The sequence below is a fragment of the Vulpes vulpes genome, chromosome 1 (genome assembly GCF_048418805.1).
Source record: "Vulpes vulpes isolate BD-2025 chromosome 1, VulVul3, whole genome shotgun sequence".
In the NCBI taxonomy this organism is placed as follows: Eukaryota; Metazoa; Chordata; class Mammalia; order Carnivora; family Canidae; genus Vulpes; species Vulpes vulpes.
The window spans coordinates 22,716,887-22,738,935 of record NC_132780.1 but is presented as its reverse complement, the minus strand read 5'-3'; the positions used below and the strand labels follow the sequence as shown (position 1 = coordinate 22,738,935).

The 22,049-nt window shown below is 43.8% G+C and overlaps 1 protein-coding gene across 5 annotated transcripts in view; it reads left to right on the top strand.

Annotated features, from left to right (window-relative positions):
• Nucleotides 1-22,049, top strand: part of LOC112908827 (uncharacterized) — a 62,836-nt gene that overhangs the window by 30,279 nt on the left and 10,508 nt on the right. The window contains exons 1-3 of one of the 5 annotated variants that reach the window (XM_072762226.1): nt 12,560-12,813; nt 15,573-15,699; nt 15,873-15,910. The exons of 1 other annotated variant lie outside the window; for it this stretch is intronic. Coding sequence is in view for 2 of the 4 variants with exons in the window: in XM_025984415.2 (XP_025840200.1) it covers nt 12,781-12,813; nt 15,573-15,699 (160 nt within the window). In the remaining 2 variants the exon portion in view is untranslated. Of the gene's footprint in view, nt 1-12,404; nt 12,814-13,112; nt 13,249-15,572; nt 15,700-15,872; nt 15,911-22,049 lie in introns of those variants that run through there. 3 more of the 5 variants (XM_025984415.2, XM_072762096.1, XM_072762286.1) reach the window with 3 other exon arrangements.

The following is a 22,049-nucleotide window of genomic DNA, read 5'->3' as shown; positions in this document are numbered from 1 at the left end:
CCCACCCTCTGTGGGCCTCCGGTTCCGCCTGTGTAAAACGCATGTAAGGGGTAGTGTTTGGAGGTCAAGAGCTGAGGTACCCCTTCGCTGTGCAATGGCTGCACCTGTGGCCTCTCTAGGCCTGAGCAGCTTCAGTCTATGCAGTGACGTGCCTGGGCCAAACAACCTATTTCCCCAGTGCCCCAAAGGCCTTCTACCCCTGAGTGTATTTGAGAAAGAAATGGTGCTTCTTCAAACCTGCTGACCCACCCATTGGGGAGGCAGGGCTTCTCCACCAGGGAATCGGGCAACTTGCTATTGTTCCCTAAGTCTTAGCTCCCTGACTGATGCTGAGGTGATGATGGTGCTTACACTGGCCTCCATGAGGGTTACAAGGACTTGGACTCTGAGCACTTACTGGTGTCACGACTTGAGGGTATGTGTTGTGAGCATCTTCTCTCATTCTCAAAGCAACCTGAGAAGGTGGGAATAGGAATGATTATTTATTGTATTTCTAGAGAAGTCCAGGGTCAGAAAGATGAAGTTGGCTCCCCAAGGCCATACAAGAGACTGGCAATAGATTCCAGTAACCAGACTCAAACCTGAATGATTAGCTCCAGACCTGGGTGTTTAATCCTGTTAGCACAGCTCATGAAGCCCTCAGCCCAGGGAAGACGAAGGGCAAGGACCAAGGAGGCACTGCTGCTGTTGTTCTCTGTGGAATTACCATCATGAGCATATTTCCCACTTGCTCTCTGCCCACACAGTCCTTATGGGGAAGCCATGTTCATCTGCAGTGGCCTCCCCTGGGGGAGGGCTGTTCTCTTGGCCACAGCATTATGTACAGTGGCTGTGCCAGCCTCCTCCTTGAGCCCAGAACAGAGCCCAAACCTCAAGACGCCTTCGTGATTCAGGGTTCCATCTCTGCGTCGTTTATCAGCAATGGAGTGACAGCTCTGACCCCCACCCACCAACCCAAAGATCAATATGATGTCTTAGGTTTAGTTTTTCAGGTGTTTATGACTTTAGCTCTGGTGAGCTGTACACAGCCCAAAGGATCCGGTAAGTGGAAGTGATGCTGGAGACCTTTGGGTTCCTGGTCTCGCTTAGGTAAGGGCTCACCTCTCCCAGCGGGCATCTCTCTCCCTTGCTCCATCTCTGCTTTTTCCATAGGAGGCAGCACCGAGCTCTGGAAAGAACCAGAGGGGTAGCCAAATGAGTGAGGTCCCAATGCAGTCTCTTATCTTTCTATAGCTGTGTGACCTTGACACACACTTGGTCCAGTAAAGAACTGGGCAGCAGCTTCTGAGGTTCCACCATCAGTAATTTGCTTGCACCTCGGAGCCTACAACACTGACATATAGAAGATGGAGGTCAAGGCTATAATAGCAAAACATCAGGCCACAATGGCAGCAAGGCAATACCCAGGGTAAAGTTGGAGATTATAAAATCAACAAATATTGGCTGTCACTTGCCTTAGATAAGGTTTGGGAAATCAGAAGTGCACAAGGGATACTGCAAGGGGTAGTGGAACCAAGGATAGAATCAAGCAGCAGAAGACTCATACCCTCTCTGGGCCATGCTGCTTGCTTGCTGTGTGACTGCAAGTAACTTACTTAGCCCCTCTAAACTTTGCTTCCTCATCTGCCTGGTGGAGATTATGCCTCTGCCCCCACCTACCTCACATGGCCATTATTAGAAAGTGAAGATGATGGTTGCAAAAGTTCCAAACCAGTATTAGTTATCCTTTTTTGCTACAACTTTGGTTTTAAGATCTGGTACTTGACCTGAAGGAGTTCACAATCTCTTGTAAAAGGCAAAGCATTTGCAGCAAGGGGAAAGCACAGAAGTCAAATCACTATGTTGTACACCTGATATTAAGGTAACATTGTATGTCAACTATACTCAGATTTTAAAAATTGAAAAGAAGGAAAGGAAGGACAGGATAGAGAGGAAGGAAGCAAGGGAGGGTGAGAGGGAAGCAGGGAGGGAGGGAGGAAGACAGACACAGCACAGTCTCAGTGCCAGAGAAATGACATTGATAGTGGGTCCAACAGTTGCAGTCTGGGCCAGCTGGGTGATCCAGGTGGCTTAATGCATAACCTAACTGTAGTTTCAATCCCTGGAGGGATGTTACTTTTAACAAACCAAACAGGAATTTCCTGGCCAGCACTAGGAATTAATCCCCTGATAGGCCCCTGTATTTCCCCTTAGAAGGGCAAGCTTTCCTAAAACAATGCATTCCTTGCTAATAAATTTCCATTTTCTGCACCATCTCTGCCTTTAAAAACTTTCCATTTTGTATATCTCCGGAGCTGCCCTCTACTTCCTAGATGGAATGCTGCCTCATTCATAAATCTTTAATAAAGCCAATTAGATCTTCAAATTTACTTGGTCAAAATTTTTACACAGTTTTAACCCTATCAATATCTATTTTATTTTTAAGATTTTATGTATTTATTCATGAGAGACACAGAGGCAGAGAGAGAAGCAGGCTCCCTGCGGGCCCTGGGATCACAACCTGAGCCAAAGGCAGATCTCAAACACTGAGTCACCCCGGTGCCCCAATACCACTTTAAAATAATAATCCTGGGCAGCCCGGGTGGCTCAGGGCAGCCTGGGTGGCTCAGCGGTTTAGAGCCGCCTTCCGCCCAGGGTGTGATCCTGGAGACCCGGGATGAGTCCCACGTCGGGCTCCCTGCATGGAGCCTGCTTCTCCCTCTGCCTTTGTCTCTGCCTCTCTCTCTGTCTCTATGTGTGTCTCTCATAAATAAATAAGTAAAGCCTTTAAAAAATTTTAAAAAATAATAATCCTTTTTTGTTCCATTCCTATCAATATTTGTTTTGTTCACTTTATTCCTTAATAACTGTTTAAAAATTTCTGCCCTGCTAAAACCAGTCTACTGATTCTGTCTTCTGCTTTTTCCTACTCTTGTTAATTAATGTAATGTTTTTGTTATCGATAAGACCCACGAGGAAAAGCTGAAACAGCATTTTGATAAGGCTTCCTGACTTGTGCTTTGGTTTTAACAACAGTATAAGTCTGTATGGGGTGCCCATATGAAAGGAGTCCCTTAAGCACAGCATTTACCATGACCTAGGCAACAGGCATAATTCAGTGTGTGAGTATCCCAAAGTCAGGCCCATATGGCTTGCATACCAAGTGTATCAGCTGCTTCACCTGGGTTGCTCCACTTGGCATTCATAGGAGGAAACAGACCCCTTCTCAGGACTAACACACCTTTCAGTGACTTATTATGGTCCATCAGTTGGCTTTGCCCTAAGGAATACCTTCTGTGTATCACATACAGCCATCTGTGATTATTTCACAGTGGGCCATGGGTCCTGTATCAACAAAACATGCTCTTCCATTCTGCAGCATTCAAATCAGAGACATAGCCCCCAACTTATTCTCATCAGCCATTTAGGTACAGGCTCTCATGATACTGATCTATAAAATGAAGGAACTGGGGCAGCCCCGGTGGCGCAGTGGTTTAGCGCAGTCTGCAGCCCAGGGCGTGATCCTGGAGAACCTGGATCGAGTCCCACATCAGGCTCTCTGTATGATGCCTGCTTCTCCCTCTGCCTGTGTCTCTGCCTCTCTCTGTCTCTATGAATAAATAAATAAAATCTTTAAAAAAAATAAAATGAAGGAACTTCTTTATATTATGCCCCCTTGGTTTCAAGTTTCTTGGTTTTGCCCCTCCACCATGATGATGAACATGGTGACCAGAGATCTTAGAATTACTTTGTTATCCCTGCACAATTTTTCCCTTGGGAGGCCGATTTGAGGCCAGGGAGCAGAGCTTAGACTCACTGAAATATGAGCTTGGTCTAGCATCGAAGTCTGACCCAGTATTCTCCTTTATTTTTAGTTTAATTCTATTTTGCCTTTTTCTTAGTAGTTTGCACTTCCTTATGCATGCAAGGAACCAATTCCGCAGGAGTTGGATCCGTCTCTGAATTCCTTTGCTAAGTCTTACCGTTAGTAACTGATTACAGCACAGCTGCTGCTCCATTATCACATTTACCACTGTGACCATGTGTCCATTCAGGAATCAAAGGTTATTTATCCCTGACCCTTTCATCCTTTCTCTTCCCAAACCACGTTTGTCCCAGCAAGCACTGTCCTAGTAAATCCCGTTTCATGACACCAACTACATTCTGCACCAACAGTTCCAATGAAAGGAACAAGAAGTCTCCAACACCAACTGGGTGTCCTACAATTCAACTCCATTCTGACACTACCTGGAGATAACCTAGATCCCACAAGTTAAAGGCTCAGGTCCAAGGGACTGCCTCCCGCTTCAAATGCCAATTACAGGTGTAGTTTGTTACTTTTACTTCTGAGTGATCAGCTGTAAACCTGAGGTTCCTATGATGCCCCTATTCAGGTTGGATTAATTTTCTGGAGTGGCTCACAGAACTCAGGAAAACACATGTACCAGATTATTAAAAGATGTGATACAAGACAAAGAATAGCCAGATGAAGAGATACAGGGGATAAAGTCTGGGAGGGTTCCAAGTGCAAGAGCTTCCGTACCCATGGATATGGGATACTTCATTCTCCCAGGACATGGATATGCTGACTGACCTGGGAGCTCTCCCAACTCCATACTATTGGGATTTTTATGGAGGCTTCATCACACAGGCATGATCTATTATGAACTCCATTTCCAGCCCCTCTCTCCTCTCTGGAGAATGGGAATTCAGGCTGAAAACGCCTGAAACGGCTTAGTTTTTCTGGTGGCTAGACCCCATCCAGGAGCCCACCAAGAGTCACTTATTAGAACAAAAGACTATCCTGATGCAAAGCTCCTAAAACCGTTATAACCAGGTAATTATAATGGTTTTAGGAGCTTTGCATCAGGAACCAGGGGCAGAGACTGTGTGTGTGTGTGTGTGTGTGTGTTATTTTAGGTGTGAAGGTAGTATTGGACAGTCACCAAGAAGACATGACCACTAGGGATGCATGGGGGCTCAGCTGTTGAGCCTTTGCCTTTGGCTCAGGGCATGATCCCGGAGTCCCAGGATCAAGTCCTACATCGGGCTCCCTGCATGGATTCTGCTTCTCCCTCTGATTGTGTCTCTGCCTCTCTCGCTTTCTGTGTCTGTCATGAATAAAAAATAAAATCTTAAAAAAAAAAAAAGAAGACATGACCACTGATTGATGCAAGAGCTAGATCGGGGCAATCAGAGGCTTCTTACCCTCTCCCCTGTCCTTGGAATGTCCATTCTGCTTGCCTTCCCTGTACTAGAAGCTGCCCAAGGACACAGCCTTGAGATAATAAGGTGGTGTTGCTACCATCTGGATGGTATATCCAAGTGAACCCAGTTAAAGCTTCTATATACTTTTTTTTGCTTCTATATAAATTTTAAGATTCTGGCAGGCAGGTACAGAGATCTATTCATCTTGCAGTCACCCAAGTTAAGCTTCATATGTAAGTTCCCCTGCTTAAACATGCCACCTACCAATGTGGAGCAGTTTGCCTCTGTCTTCCATGTATGGGGGCCAGTTTCAGATTCTACCCAGGAAATTCCCAAAACAATGAACGAAAAGGTAGAAGCAATAAGTGTACTAGATGGAAGAATGAAAATGTAACTGCCTCAATGTGTCCAATATTATAAAGATATTTTAAAAAGAAACTCAGAGACCAACAAAACAAAACAAAACAAACAAACAAAAAACCCCTCAGAGACAGAATAGCAATAATGGGGAGGTTACTTGTCAAGAGATTTGGTTAAACAGGGACTAGGTAGCTCAGTGGTTGAGCCTCTGCCTTCAGCTCAAGGCATGGTCCCAGAGTTCCAGGATCAAGTCTCACATCGGGCTCTGCTTGGGGAGCCTGCTTCTCCCTCTGCCTGTCTCTGCCTCTCTCTCTGTGTCTCTCATGAATAAATAAATAAATAAATAAATAAATAAATAAATAAATAAATAATTTTTAAAAGATTTGGCTAAACAACTTGCCTTTGCCAACTACTTAGGGCTTCTAAGGAGTTCCTTAAGACAATGGCAATTTTGGGAGGAAATATTTTCTGAGTGATGTTGGACATAAACTTGTCCTTTATTTTCACAGAGGGCTAGAAGGATCTGTCTCAGCACTACCTGCTCTCAAGTGGCTTCTGGGCCAGTAAGCTTTGCCCCAATATTATGAGGTGGGTGGAGCTAAGAATGATGTCCCCAAAGTGCATTAAATTTTACTCTTCCCTCTGCTGGGTCCTGTAACTGCTACTAAATTCATGTATTGTTATGAATGGACTAGACCAATACAAAGGAAAAATAACTACCAAAAAAAAGTCATGGATATTGTCTTTCAGGCATTCCAGAGAGATGTACTGTTCCAGGGTACACATTCATGTTGTTCTTCATTAGCATGTGCTCCAACTTCATGGTTAACCAAGTGGCTTCAGGATCTTTGACCTGCACTGGCATAGGCAGCAAGGCCATCAAATTCACAGCAACAGCTTTTCCCCTAGCCTGTCCCCTGGGGCTGGAGTCCTCAGCACAGCTCTCATCATGGTGGGTGTTTGTCTCCTTTTACTCTGTCTTCTATTTTATATTTTTACATAACCCTGATTATAAAGACACACCAGGTGTGATGAACAGCTCTGCACTGGTGTCTTCAGGCCCCTTGACATTCATCCCTTCATGCTTTGGCAATGACACCCAGGTCTCTTGTTTTGCAAGCTGGGCAAAAAAACAAATGTTCTAAATGCAGTTTCTGGGCTACAAGTCCCCTCTAGAACACCCTATCATTTGTTTAGTCAACTTTACATATTTGTAGGCTCTCATTTTACATGATTTAATCTTCCAGGACATTTTGATTCAAAATTGAATAATAATGTGGGCAGCCCGGGTGACTCAGCGGTTTAGCTCCGTGTTCAACCCAGGGCCTGATCCTAGAGTCCTGGGATCGAGTCCTACATCAGGCTCCCTGCATGGAGCCTGCTTCTCTCTCTGACTCCCTCTCTCTATCTCATGAAGATTATTAATAACTTTAAATTTTTAAAAATTAATTTACTTGAGAGAGACAGCTTGAACAGTGGCAGGGAAGGACAGGGAGAGGGAGAGAGCATTTATTAAGCAGGCTCCAGACTCAGCGTGGAGCCTGATGACGGGCTCAATCTCACAACCCTGAGATTATGACCTGAGCCAAAGTCAAGAGTCAGATGCTTAACCAACTGAGCCATCCAGGCACCCCTTGATGATTATTTTTAAATAATTTTCTAAAATTGAGTGCCCAGGTGGCTTGGTGGTTGAGTGTCTGCCTTTGGCCCGGGTTTTGATCCCGGGGTCCTGGGATAGAGCCCCACATCAAGTTCCCCACAGGGAGCCTGTTTCTCCCTCGGCCTGTCTCTGCCTGTGTGTCTCTCTTGAATAAATAAATAAAATCTTTTAAAAAATAATTTTCTAAAATTGAATAATGTTAATCACTAGAGAGATTCAGGAAATTTTATGATAATGTAGGGAATCATTATACCAAATAAAACTGGAACAAACTTGAATTACTGGAAACTGAATTTATTCAGAAATAAGAAAGAAATGGAAATTCAGACACACAAAAGTAGCAAGATATAGGCAAGTCCATTGGGGGTTTTGAGCAGGCTGTATTTACGGGCATACTGTACAAAGACAGAGTCCAGCCAGAGTTCAAGCAGTAAGTTCATTGTCTTCAGGATGGAAAACATTCTTGGAGGATGTTCATTGGCCAGGTGATAAGTCTTCTGTAAATTGAACACTTACAGGAAACTAGTCTCAGTCCTTTTTTTCCTGGGTAGCTCAGCGGTTTAGTGCCGCCTTCGGCCCAGGGCGTGATCCTGGAGACCTGGGATCGCGTCCCACGTCGGGCTCCCTGCATGGAGCCTGCTTCTCCCTCTGCCTGTGTCTCTACATCTGTCTCTCTGTTTCTCATGAATAAATAAATAAAATCTTTTAAAAAGATAAACAATATTTGTTTTAAAAAAGATTTTATTTATTTGACTGACTGAGAGGGATCACGGAGGGAGAGGAAGAGGGGAAATCAGACTCGCTGCTGAACAGGAAGCCTGATATGAGACTGGATCCCAGGACCCCAAGATCATGACCTGAGTGAGCTGAAGGCAGATGATCAACCAACTGAGCCACTCAGGTGCCCCTAGTCTCAGTTCTTAGGTTCCATTCTCAGAGTGTGTACGTGAGATTCTCCATTTCATATCTTCCAGTTCCATTTGAAATTGAAATCCTTTCACAGAATGTTCATGATTTTGGAGTTTAGGGTGGAAAACCACTTCTGATTTGAAATTTATGCAGACACTTATATATAGACTTGTTTCAATTTACAGACCATAGTGGGGAAAAGTGTTTTAACTGGAGAGAAAAAAAAACCTAGAAATACTATAAGTTGGAGAAGTACATATGGAATTCAAAGAACTGAAGAAAGATCATTGCCTTTGTAGTATAATGTGTGATGGGGAGAATAATGAGAAAAGAAGCCCCAAAAGTAGGTGAAGGTTTTTTTTTTTTTTTTTTTTTTTTTTTTTTTTTTTTTTTTAGGTGAAGGTTTTTTATGCCACATATCTGAGTACATGTCAAAGACCAAAATCACTTTTTTTGGGCTAGATGATGTGTCTATAAGGGTTTAATCAGGTTGCATAAATAAGTGGCATTGCTTATGATACAAAGGAGTAAGCTTCAATTGAAATAAATGTATTTTATTAAACTCCACACTTTAGCACCTTTTATTTATTTATTATTTATTTAGGTTTTATTTATCTATTCATGAGAGACAGAGAGAGAGAGAGAGAGAGGCAGAGACACAGGCAGAGGGAGAAGCAGGCTCCACCCAGGGAGCCTGATGTGGGACTTGATCCCAGAATTCCAGGATCACACCCTGGGCTGAAGGCAGGTGCTAAACCACTAAGCCACCCAGGGATCCCCATTTTAGCACCTTTTAATATTTGTTTTACTAGAAATCTTTTTGTTTTAAGTAATTCTTGGAAATAATGCATTTACACTTAAATGCTATAAGTAAATACCAGTAAATACACCTTTTGGAAATTATGTTTCTATAAAAGTCACTTTTAGAAGTCATTGTGAACACTGGCATCTGGAAGATACTTTCAAATAGCTGAATATTCTTTGCCTATTTATCACCTAATTTTAGTAACCCCTTTGCCTTTTATTACTGCTAAAATATTAATATCATCTTTTTCCTACGTTGAAGCCCTAACCCCCAAGTGATTGTATTAAGAGCTAGGGCTTTTATTTATTTATTTTTATTTTTAAAAAGATTTTATTTATTTATTCATGAGAGACACAGAGAAAGAGGCAGAGACACAGACAGAGGGAGAAGCAGGCTTCTTCCATGCAAGGAGCCTGACATGGGACTCGGATTCCAGGTCTCCAGGATCACACCCTGACCTGAAGGCGGCGCTAAACCACTGAGCTACCGGGGCTGCCCAAGCTAGGGCTTTTAAAAGATGTAATTAGGGGCACCTGGGTGGCACAGTGGTTGAGCGTTTGCCTTTGGCTCAGGTCGTGATCCCGGGGACCTGGGATAGAGTCCTATATCAGGCTCCTCATAGGAAGACTGCTTCTCCCTCTTCCTATGTCTCTGCCTCCCTCTGTGTTTCTCATGAATAAATAACTAAAATATTTAAAGAAAAATTAAAAGACTTAAGGTTAATGAGGTCATCAGGGTGGGGTCCTACTCTTTTAGAACTGGCTTCCTTTTAAGAGGAATAGACACCAACACTATACCCACCAAGAGGACTGGGTAAGGTATGTGAGCTATGTGAGGACATGCTATAAGGTGGCCATCCACAAACCAAGGAGAAAGACCATATATCACCAAACCTGTTGACACCTTCATCTTCAAATCCCAGCATCCGGAACTATGAGAAACTAAATTTCTGTTGTTCAAATCAAACAGGCTATGGTATTTTCTTACAGCAGTCCTAGCGATTAACACAGGTCTCACTTAATGTACTCTTCACCAAATACATACATAATGAGGCTCAAAATATAAAGAGATATAGTTAAGGGGACACAATTGGTACAATTCTAAAAATACTACAAAAGTAGAAATAGCTTTTTAAACAATTGGCAGGATTTAGTTTGGAAGTTGCTATTTTGCTTACACTTCTGTTAGAAGCCAAAACTTAGCTCTAATTTGCAAAGTCTAAACAAGAAGCCTGGTAACGAAAGTCAGGCTTTAAAACTCTGTCACATTTTCTATACATGTGTTTGCAGGGTATGGCTTCAGAATAGCTGGGTCTGACCTACCCTCCTATCACAATAAACTACAAAATTACACAAAATACATGGAGCTGAGTCCTTTTAGGGGGCCCTCCTTGGACAAGGGTTGATCTGAAGCTTCATGCTAAGCTCTCGTTACCTCTCTTCACAGAAGTGGAAACTGTCACTATCATGTCAGAGGTTAGGTACACACAGGTGCCACCAGCCACTGAATCCCAGCTTTCAATTCCAGAAGCAGTGTCTTTTAAGATAGCTCTAAGGTCAAGTCCACACTTCCCCTAGAGGCAGATGCCTTACATTTCGTACCAGAGCAGTTTTGGCCCCAATCTGGCCCCCACAATCTCGGGGAGAGGTTCACAGGGCAGGACACAGATGGAATCATGCTGTTCTCCTGAGACTTGTGGTGGGCACCAAAGCCACACTTATGTAATGAAGCATCAATAAAAATCTAAAAGGAAGGGGTTCAGGTTCCAAGTTGGTGAACACATGGAGATGTGGGAAGAAGGGCACACTTAAGAGAAACCATGGAAGCTCCATTTCCTTTTCCACGTACCTTGCCTGGTGCATCTCTTCCTGGGTTACATCCTTTTATAATAAACTGGTACTCTAGCAAGTTAATGTTCTAAGAGTTCTTGTGAGCTGCTCTGGCAAATTAATCCAACCCAGGGAGGGAGTCCTGGAAAGTTCTGATTTTATAGCCTGTTGGTCAGAAGCACAAGTAACAACTTGAACTTGCAACTGGCATCTAAAGTGAGAGGGCAGGGATGCCTGGGTGGTTCAGTGGATGAACGTCTGCCTTCAGCTCAGGGAGTGATCCTGGAGTTCCAGGATCGAATCCCACATCAAGCTCCTCTTGAGGAGCCTGCTTCTCCCTCTGCCTATGTTTCTGCCTCTGTGCATCTCTCATGAATAAATTTTAAAAAATAATTTAGTAATTTTCTTTCCTATTACCTACCTATGTTTTTTTAAAGCTTTTATTTATTTATTTGAGAAAGTGAATGAGAGCACAAGCAGGGGAAGGAGTAGAGGGAGAAGCAGACTCCCTGCTGAGCCACCTGTGTTCTTTGAAGAATGTAAGTTGCCTGAGTCTTTGTCTTTCCAGTGTCCTAATGTTTCCATTCACCTACAGAAGTGCCGGCAACTATTTGCTCAGTGAACATGTTAAACTGTGAATAAACAGGACACCCCAGTTTCTTCTTCATTTTTACTAATGAAAAATGTTCACTACTAAATGTTCACTTCCACTTTTCCCTCCGAGGTGGTATTGGTCAATGTTTTCAAGAATAGAAGCTCTGGGATAACGAAAGAAAAAAAAAAAAAAAAGAAAAAAGAAAAAAGAAAAAAGGAATAGCAGCTCTGCTAAAAAGTCTCTAAGGTCTTAACTTTCTTCAGTATCCCTTTATATTTCCCCAGAGGTATTTCTGACATTATCTTTAAACAGTATAAACATTATTACTAATTTTCTGAAATTTCCATTTCAAAACTGTTCTTCTAAAATAATCTTAATTCTCTATGCAGAACTGTACCAGCAATCACTGATACGTGATGCCTGTAATCACTTACAGGCAAGGACATGAGAACATGGGGTTCAGATGCCCCTTTGTCTGGAGGTTCAGACATTCTGCAACTGTGAAAGTTGTAGCCACTGACCCAAACTAAAATAGCATTAAGGCTGATCTCCATTTGAGATAGATGTCAGTGTGCTCAACAGAATTGAGTGTATCTTGGAGTACTGAGTAAGACATATTATATAATAAAAATGGGCAAGACATAATCACTGACCCACAAGCAAGTGACACATTTTCTTTGGGAACCAGAGGCAGAGATCCTGCTTGTTCACCTGTATGAGGGCGGCCTAACAACTTTCTTTATTCTGAGTCATAGCCCTGCATAAAGTTTTTTTCCCTTGCCCTTAGCCAATCATATTAGAACTCACAAAACTGACAAACTCATCAGGCTACATGCATTTCAAGAGGATTAAGAAAATGCCTTCAGCTATGCGTGGACTATTTTGTCTGAATGACTCTACGGAATATGATCATTTAGATCAGTGGATCTCGGAGTACCTCAAAAACAATATTACCCTCTTGAGCAGGCTGACCTTTACAGAGTATGAAATTACGCCTATTCACTGCAGTTCACAAGGAGCAAATCCTCTTCTCTGCATTCCGCCCAACCTTTAGGTTCCATCATCCCTTGAGGAGTCGCCTGGCCAATGCTCTGATTGGTCAGAATGGAGAAACACTCTTGCAGGGGCCACTAGAAAGCCGCCAACTACATTACCCAGAAGATCGTGCGCGGAATTGAGCCAATGGAATCATTTCCGCGGGAATACCTCGCCTAGGGGTGGGACTTCCGGCCTCCTCCTTGTGGCGGCCATTTTGCTGCTCTCGGGCGTGCCAGGGCGGGACCGAAGTGACGGAACTGTCAAGGCGCTGGAGTTGTCCCCCCCCCGCCCCCGGCAGAGAGGCGGGTCCGCGCCTGGCTACGCCGCCCGGGCTGCCCCGCACGTGGGCCAGGACAGGGACCGTCGGCCCCGGTGTTCGCCCCGCACCCCGAGTCCGATGGCTGCGGCCGTGCCCAGGGCCCCGGCGCAGGTAAACGCTCGTTGCCTCGCCTTCCCTCCTCCTCTCCCTCCTTCCCTTCTCCCCTCCCTCTCTCCCCCTTCTTCCCTCCCTCTCCCCCTCTTCCTTTCCCTCCCTCACCCCTCTCCCCCAGACCCTCAAGGCCCGAGCGCGGGGCGTCTGCTCGCGTCCCTGCGGCCCAGGCCCCGGTGTCCCGGACAGGGAGGCAGTGGTGGGCGGGGGGGCCCGTATGTGAGCGCCGGTGCACTGGCGTGCGGGAGCGGGCTCCAGGGGAGGGGCCGGCTGGTAGAGAGGCTGCGGGGTGGGGGTGGGGGGCTGAGGCGGGAGGACTCTGCGTTCGCGGAACACAGAGCGTCAGGCGGCGTCACGCGGGGCCTGGCGGGCGGAGGTGTGGTATCTCTGTTCCGAGGACCCTGGAACGTCGTGAAAAAAAGAGGGACAGTCTGGGTGAGGGTCTTAACAACTTTCCAAAAGCTGCTTGAGGGAAAACAGGTTGAATGGGGGTGATGAAACAAGGAAGCAGCGGGAGTGGAGTTGTTGGAGGTCGCAGAGCTTATATGAGGAGCATTGAGGATTGAGGTACAGGGGTTAGTTAGTCTGAGGTCACTGGGTTCCAGGCCTGGGCGGGATGCGGAGGAAGCCTGATCTCGTGGAACCCAGCCCTGGTTTCCTTACCTAAACCTCAAATTCTGAAGGTTGTGAAAGCACTTAGAAAACCTACAAAAGTAGAGGGAGGTTGCCTCTGTCCCTTACTGGTCTGGACATCGCCAGTATGGTGTCTGGGATTGTGGTGTCTTAAGGCTCTTCCCTTGGTAGTTTTCCAGTTGCTGGGTTTGGGGACTCTGAGGATACCCCAAGCCCAGGGTCTTGAGTGCAGGCCAGGGGTTCCAGGCAGGTGTTCCTGTTGCTGTCAGCTAATATAAACAGATATGAGAAATTATCCCACAAATAAACACCAGAGTATGCAAATATTGAGATAACAGATCTTGAGGGTAAGGGAGGAGGCAGCTGCTATAATCCAGAGGAGTGTTGATGGACCAGAGTGGTCCCTGTAGAGGTGGGTCAAAAGTTGGACTCTGTGTCCATTTTTTTTTTTTTTTTTTTTTTATGATAGTCACACAGAGAGAGAGAGAGAGGCAGAGACACAGGCAGAGGGAGAAGCAGGCTCCATGCACCGGGAGCCCGATGTGGGACTCGATCCCGGGTCTCCAGGATCGCGCCCTGGGCCAAAGGCAGGCGCCAAACCGCTGCGCCACCCAGGAATCCCAGTGTGTCCATTTTTTAAAGAGTGGTAGATTTTTTGATGTTATAGTTGAGAGGGAAGGCGGAGACCAGGAATACCGCAGGGGTTTTGGTTCTAGCAGCTAAAGGGATGGAAGTTCCATCAACTGGGAATTTTTTTTTTTTTTTGAGATTTAATTTATTTATTCATGAGAGGCAGAGACATAGGCAGAGAGAGAAGCAGGCTCCATGCAGGGAGCCCAATGCGGGATTTGATCCCGGGACTCCAGGATCATGCCCTGGGCCAAAGGTAGAGGCTCAACCGCTGAGCCATCCAACTGCGATGGATTGATTGTAGGTTAATTTTCTTTGGGACTAAGAAGAGTTTTGTTTGGTTCTGTTAAGAGTCTGAGATGTTTCAGAGAATAGTGAGTGAAGACAGCAAATAAGTAGCTGGATTCACAGGTCTGGAGATCTGGGGAGGTGGTTTTGGATAAAGATATCCAAAAGTGATGATTATTGTGTGGACCAGGGCAGAGCTATGGATTACATTTATATTTGGAAATGCAGGTCATCATGACAATGCCTTAGCTTCAGAGGAAGGTGCATGATGAGGAGTGATTGTCTTGCTGAGCACACAAATGCAGGTGAAGGAGAAAAGTGATCATGGTAACCATGTGGGAGAGAGAATGGTTTGGCAAATGATCAAGGCTTCCATGGGATGAGTGGGCATGAGATGGCTATGGAGGTATGGGAATAATTGAGACAAGATGACACTGAGGCCAGGCTCCTCCTTTTATTCATTACTCTAGTTTCACTGGAATATTGTGGTGAGCTTTGATGGAGTCTGGGGTATTTAGTCTTGCTGGTAGATAAGATCTGGGGTCAGTGTAGTCATTTGTGAGTCATGATGCCAGGGGAAACTCTAAGGACTGGGGTTTTAGGAAAAATTGAATGGAGGGTGGGGGAGTTGTGACTGCTGAGGGGACAGCAAGTCCACAGAAGTGGAAGTGGGTCACGGGCATCTGTAATCTGTATGTGCCTCTAGGTGTCTAGTATTGAAGCAAGGATTGGGTACAGAGAAGCCCTTCAAAGCAGCAATCAGGGCTTCGCCCAGAGTGGAGCTATGGGAGTGCAGCTGTGAGAACTAAAGATGTGAGAGAGGTACAGTTTACAGAACAATGTGCACAACAAGAGGAAGTGGGAGCTAAAGGCCTCAGGGTGTTAGAGGCTGAAGGGTAAAACAGGAGTCCACATTTAATTGTATCTTGGGAATCTCAAAGTAGAGACTCTGGGAGAATTTAGGATGTAGAGGAGACCCTACAGGCCAGGACGAATTTGGATGACATCTCTGTTTCCCCTGCCTGATGTTGAGGGCAGAACACAGTGAATAAGGAGAACCTGAAGATAGGGTGGGCGTCAGGTGCACCTACTCCTGGCATTTCTGAAGTGGGGAGCTTTGAAGGAGGATGAGCATGGGATAGATGTGTGGTGAGATGGATTGTGGGATCTCAGAGAATGTTCATGGTTTCATCTGTCCATCATAACAGGATAGTGTGACCTTTGAGGACATTGCTGTGTACTTTTCCTGGGAGGAGTGGAGGCTCCTTGATGAGGCTCAGAGATTCCTGTACCATGATGTGATGCTGGAGAACTTTGCACTTATATCCTCACTGGGTAAGGCCCTCACCCTCCCCAGTGGCCTGAACTATCTCTTTTCCCTCCCCACTCACCTTTTCTCAGTGTCTCTCATATGTGGACCATGAGCACTGCCTGCTTCTCAGCTTTCTGGGTAGTTGCTGTGTTGATAGGGCTGGTTTATTTGCACTACCCTCTTCTCTCCCCTGCAGCCTCAATACCTGGTATACCTCTTAGGAAAGGATTCAAGGTTAGTAGATTTTTAGTGAGCTTAATGGATTCTGTCATGCTTATTCTCTTTTTCGTTTGGGTCACTGTGTACAGATCCATGTCATTTCTGTATCTCAGGATTGGTTGGTTTGTTTTTAAAGTAAGCTCTACACCCTTGGGGCTTAAACTCACAACCATCAGATGAAAAATTGCATGCTCAGCGGCACTTGGGTGGCCCAGTCAGTTAAGTATCTGCCTTTGGCTCAGGTCATGATCTCAGGTTCCTGGGGTCGAGTACCACATCTGGCTCCTCTGCTCAATGGCAAGTCTGCTCCCTCTCACTCTCACCCTGATCTCTCTTGACTTTGCTCTCCCTCAAAAAAAATAAATAAAATCTTAAAAAAAAGAATTGGATGCTTTACTGACTGAGCCAACCAAGGCTCCCCTGTATCCCAGGTTTTGATCTCTCCTTTTAGCCAGCATTTCCTTGTGTCTGCTTGTGCCAGGTTTGCATGCATTGTCATAGTCACCACTTGAACCATAGGCTACTTTTCAACATACTCCTAAAGGTTTATAGTTTAAACATATTTTTTTTCCCTCCAGCCTAGTAATATAAAATAATTAAAATGTACGAGGTGCACCTGAGTAGCTCAGTCAGTTGAGCATCTGACTCTTGGTTTCTGCTCAGGTCATGGTCTCAGGGTTGTGGGATTGACCCTTGTGTGTGGCTCCACGCTTAGCATGGAGTCTGCTTGTCCCTCTTTCATCCCTCACTTGTGTTCTGTCTCAAGTAAATATATAAAACCTTTATATTTAAAAAAATAAAAATGTACAGTGTGATGATTTGGTATATGCATCCTTTGTAATATAATTTTCACAATGGAAGTTCATTAAGTATCTACCACCTCGTAAAATTACATTATTAATTTTTTTAAAGATTTTATTAAAAAAAAAAGATTTTATTTGTTTATTCATGAGACACACAGAGAGAGAGAGGCAGAGACACAGGCAGAGAGAAGCAGGCTCCATGCAGGGAGCCAGATGTGAGCCTCGATCCTGGGACTCCAGGATCACGACCTGGGCCAAAGGCAGACGCTTAACCACTGAGCCACCCAGGCGTCCCTACGTTATTATTATTATTATTATTTTTTTTGTAGAAATACTTAAGATCTACTCTCATTTCACATATACAACATATTATTAACTGTAGTCACTATGCTGTATGTTATATCTTCGTATCTTTTTCGTTTTATAACAACATTTGTACCTTTTGACTAACATGGTACATTTCCCCCAAACCTTAGCTCCTGGCATTTTATAGGCATACCTCAGAGATACTGTAGGTTTGGTTCCAGTCCACCACTATATAGCAAACATCACAATAAATCAAGTCAAATGAGATTTTTGTTATCCCAATACATATAAAAGTTACGTTTATTACATATAGTCTTTTTTTGTTTGGTTTTAGAGAAACCTCAAGCAGACAGGGAGGGGCAGAGGGAGCATCTTAAGCAGGCTCCACACACAGCACAGAGCCTGACACAGGGCTTGATATCAGGACCCTGAGATCATGACCTGAGCTGAAATCAAGAGTTGGACTCCTAACTGACTGAGCCACATGGTGCCCTGTTTACACTATAGCCTACTAAGTATGCCATAGCATTATGTCTTAAAAAAAAAAAAAAAAAGTACACTTAAAAATATTTTAGTCCTAAAAAATGCTACCATCTGAAATTCTAGCAGGTTTCTTTTTGGTGGTAAAGGGTCTTGCCTTGATACTGATAGCTGCTGACTGGTCAGAGTGGTAGCTTGCAAGGTTGGGGCGGCTGTGGCAATTTCTTAAAATAAGACAGTGGAGGGCAGCCCGGGTGGCTCAGCGGTTTAGTGCTGCTTTCAGCCCAGGGTGTGATCCTGGAGTCCTGGGATCGAGTCCCATGTCAGGCTCCCTGCATGGAGCCTGCTTCTCCCTCTGCCTATGTCTGTGCCTCTCTTTTTCTGTGTCTCTCATGAATGAATAAATAAAATCTTAAAAAAAAAAAAAAAGAAAGACAGTGGAGACACCTGGGTGGTTCAGTGGTTTGGCGCCTGCCTTTGGCCCAGAGCATGATCCTAGAGACCCAGGATCGAGTCACATCTGGCTCCCTGCATGGAGCCTGCTTCTCTCTCTGCCTATCTCTGCCTATCTCTGCCTCTCTCTCTCTCTTTCTCGCTGTGTTTCTCATGAATGAATAAATAAAATATTTTTTTTTTCTTTAAGAAAATAAGACGACAATGAAGCTTGGTGCATTGACTCTTCTTTTGTAAATGATTTCTCTCTAGCACGTGATGCTGTTTTTTATAGCATTTTACTCATAGTAGACCTTTCACAATTGCAGTCAATCCTCTCAAACCCTATTGCTGCTTTATCAACTAAGTTTATATAATATTCTAAATTATCACTGTCATTTCCACAGTCTTCGCAGCATTTTCACCAGGAGTAGATTCCATCTCTTTTTTTTCCGAATTTTGTTTTATTAAGATTCTATCTATCTATATCTATATCTATTTGAGACACAGAGAGAGAGGGGCAGAGACACAGCAGAGGGAGAAGCAGGCTCCATGCAGGGAGCCCTACGTGGGACTTGATCCTGGGTCTCCAGGATCAGACCCTGGGCCAAAGGCAGTGCTAAACCACTGAGCCACCCAGACTGTCCTTTTTTCGAATTAAAAAAAAAAAAAATTAACTCCAGTAGAGTTAAATATAGTATTTTTTAAAAACATGTTTGAATTTTAGGTTCCATCTGAATAAACAACTTTCTTTGCTCATCCATATGAAGTAATTTCTCATCCATTCAGGTTTTATCATGAGCTTGCATTCAATCATTTTCAGACTCCACTTTTTTTTTTTTAGATTTTACTTATTTGAGAATGAGAGAACAGGAGAAGAAAGAGAGGGAGAGGGATAAGCAGACTCCATGCTGAATGCAGGGCTCAATCTCAGGACCCTGACATTGTGACCTGAGCCAAAATCAAGAGTTGGATGCTTAACTGACTGAACCACCCAGGTGCCCCCAGGTTCCACTTCTAGTTCTAGTTCTCTTGCCATTTCTACCACATCTGCAGTTACTTTCTCCATGGAAGTCATGAACCCTTCAAAATCATCCATGAGGGTTGACATGAACTTCTTCCAGATTCCTGTTGATACTTTGACTTCTGGCACCCATGAATGCAGCTAGAATGTTGAATCCTTTCCAGAAGGTTCCTACTTACTTTGCCCAGATCCATCAGAAAACTCACTCTGGCAGCCCTGGCCTTACAAATTGTCTTCCTCCCTTCCTATTTGAGAGAGAGAGAGAAAGAGAGAAAGAAAGTGCATGCACAGTTGCATGCGAGGGGTAGGGGTGTAGAGGGAGAATGAGGTAGTCTTAAGCAGACTCCATGCTGAGCAGGGAGCCCGGTATGGGGCTCCATCCCAGGACCCTGAGATCATGACCTGAGCTAAAAGCAGATACTTAACTAATTGAGCCACCTAGGCACCCCAACAAATTGTATTTCTTAAATAATAACACTTTGGAGTGTTGGGGTGCCTGAGTGGTGCAGTTTTTTCAGTGTCTGACTCTTAATTTCAGCTCAGGTCATGATCTCAGGGTCATGAGATCAAGTCCTGTGTCAGGCTCTGTGCTCAGCTCAGGGTCTGTCTTCTACCCCTTGCACGCAGGAACACACTCACTCTCTCTTTTTCTCTGTCTCCCAAACAAATCTTTGAAAAAGAAAAGAAAGAATGTCGAAATTACGTAGGCTACAGAATAGATGTTATGTTAGCAGGCATGAAAACATTAATGTCAGTGTGCCTGGGTGGCTCAGTCACTTAAGCATCTGCCTTTGACTCAGGTTATGATCCCAGGACCATAGGATTGGGCCCTGCATTGGGCTCCCTGCTCAACAGGAGTCTGCTTCTCCCTATCCTTCATGTGCACACATGCACTCTCTCGCGCGCGCGCTCTTGCTCTTGCTCTCTCAAGTAAATAAATAAAAATCTTAACAAAAACAACATTAATGTCGTTGTACATCTCCATCAGAGCTCTTGGGTGACCAGGTGCTTTGTCAATGACCAGTAATTTTTGAAATATTTTTTTCTGAGCAGTACGTCTCAACAATATGCTTAAAATATTCAATAAACCAGCACCAATAAACAGGGTGCTGTCATCCAGGCTTCGTTTTTCCATTGATAGCTCAGATAGGGTAGACTTACCATAATTTTTAAGGATCCTAGGATTTTCAGAGTAATAAATGAGCACTGGTCCCTAACAAGAGAGTCCACCTGTCCTTTGAAGCCAGGCTTGACGTCTCTAGCTATGAAAGTGCTAGATGACATCTTCCAATAGAAGGCTGTTTTGTCTGCATTGAAACTGTATTGTTTAGGGTAGCCACCTTCATGAATGATCTTAGCTAGATCTTCTGGATCACTTGCTGCAACTTCTGCATCAGCACTAGCTGCTTCACCTTGTACTTTGATGATAGGGAGATGGTTTCTTTCCTTCAACCTCATGAAGCACCCTCTGCTTTCAACTTGTCTTCTGCCAACTCACCCCTCTCAGCATTCCTAGAATTGAAGAGAGTTAGGTAGGGCCTTGCTCTGGATTAGGTTTTGGCCTAAGGGAATGTTGTGGCCACTTTGATCTTCTATCCAAACTACTAAAACTTTATATCAGTAGTAAGGCTGTTTGCTTTCTTAACATTTGTGTGTTCACTGAAGTAGCACTTTTAATTCTCTTCAAAGATTTTTTGAGGGTTTTTTTTTGTGTGTGTGTTCACAGCTTGGCTACTTGGTTAGCTGTTGGGCTCACGAGGCCTAGCTAGCTTTTGTTCTGTCTTGGCTTTCAACATCCCTTCCTCACCAAGCTTAATCATTTCTATCTTTTGATTTAAACTGAAAGATGTGTGACTCTAACTTGAACACCTGGAAGCTATTGTAGGGTTATTAATTGCCGTAATTTTAATACTGTTGTGACTCAGGGAATAGAGTGGCCCAAGAGAAAGAGATAGAGGAATGACTGGTCATGGAACAATTAGAAGAGACACAACTTTTATCATTTATTGATTATGTTAAATGTCATATGGGCGCAGTTTGTGGCGCTCCAGAACAATTAAATGGTAACAAAGGTCTCTGATCACAAATCATCATAACAAGTACAGTTCTAATGGAAACATTTGAAATATTACAAAAATTATCAAAATGTGATACAGACATGAAGTCAGCAAGTGCCATTGGAAAAATGGCACCAATAGACTTGCTCCTTGCAGCATTGCCATAGACTTTCACTATGTTAGAAACACAGTATCTATGAAGCATCGTAAATCAAAATACCATAAAACTAAAATATAAATAAAAATGCCTCTCTGTTAAATAAAAATGTACTCTCTGTTTCTATGATTTTGGCTTTTTTTTTTTTTTTAAACATGCCAACCTCAGTATACAAGAGTTCCTTCAACCTTCACCCTCACTAACACCTATCTCTGTTCTTTTTGAAGGTAGCCATCTTACCAAGTGTCGAGTGATACATTGTGGTTTTGGTTTGCATTTTCCTGTTGATTAGTGGGGAAGAACATTTTTTTCATATACCTGTTGGCCATTTGTAGATTTTTTTTAATAAAATGTCTATTTATGATCTTTGCCAATATATTTTTTAAAAGATTTTAATTATTTATTCATGAGAGACATACAGAGAGAGGCAGAGAGACACAGGCAGAGGAAGAAGCAGGCTCCATCCAGGGAGCCTGATGTGTGATCTCCAGGATCACACCCTGGGCCAAAGGCAGACGCTCAACCGCTGAGCCACCCAGGCATCCCTCTTTGCCAATATTTTAATCTGATTGTTTCATTGTTACTGATTTGTATGAGCACCTATATATTTTGGATATTAACCATTATAAGGTAAAGCATTTGCAAATATTTTCTCCCATTATATTTTGTTGATTATTTCCTTTGCTGTGCAGAAGATTTTTAGTTTGATGTAGCTTGACTTGTTTATTTTTGCCTTTGTTGCCTGTGTGTTTTGTTTCCTGTCAGAAGACTCATTGTTAAGACCAGTTTCAAGGGACCTTTTTTCCCCCCAAGAAGTTTTACATTTTCATTTTCATGTCTACGTTGAAGCCTTTAACCCATTTTGAGGTAATTTTGTGAGTGGTGTAAGGTAGGG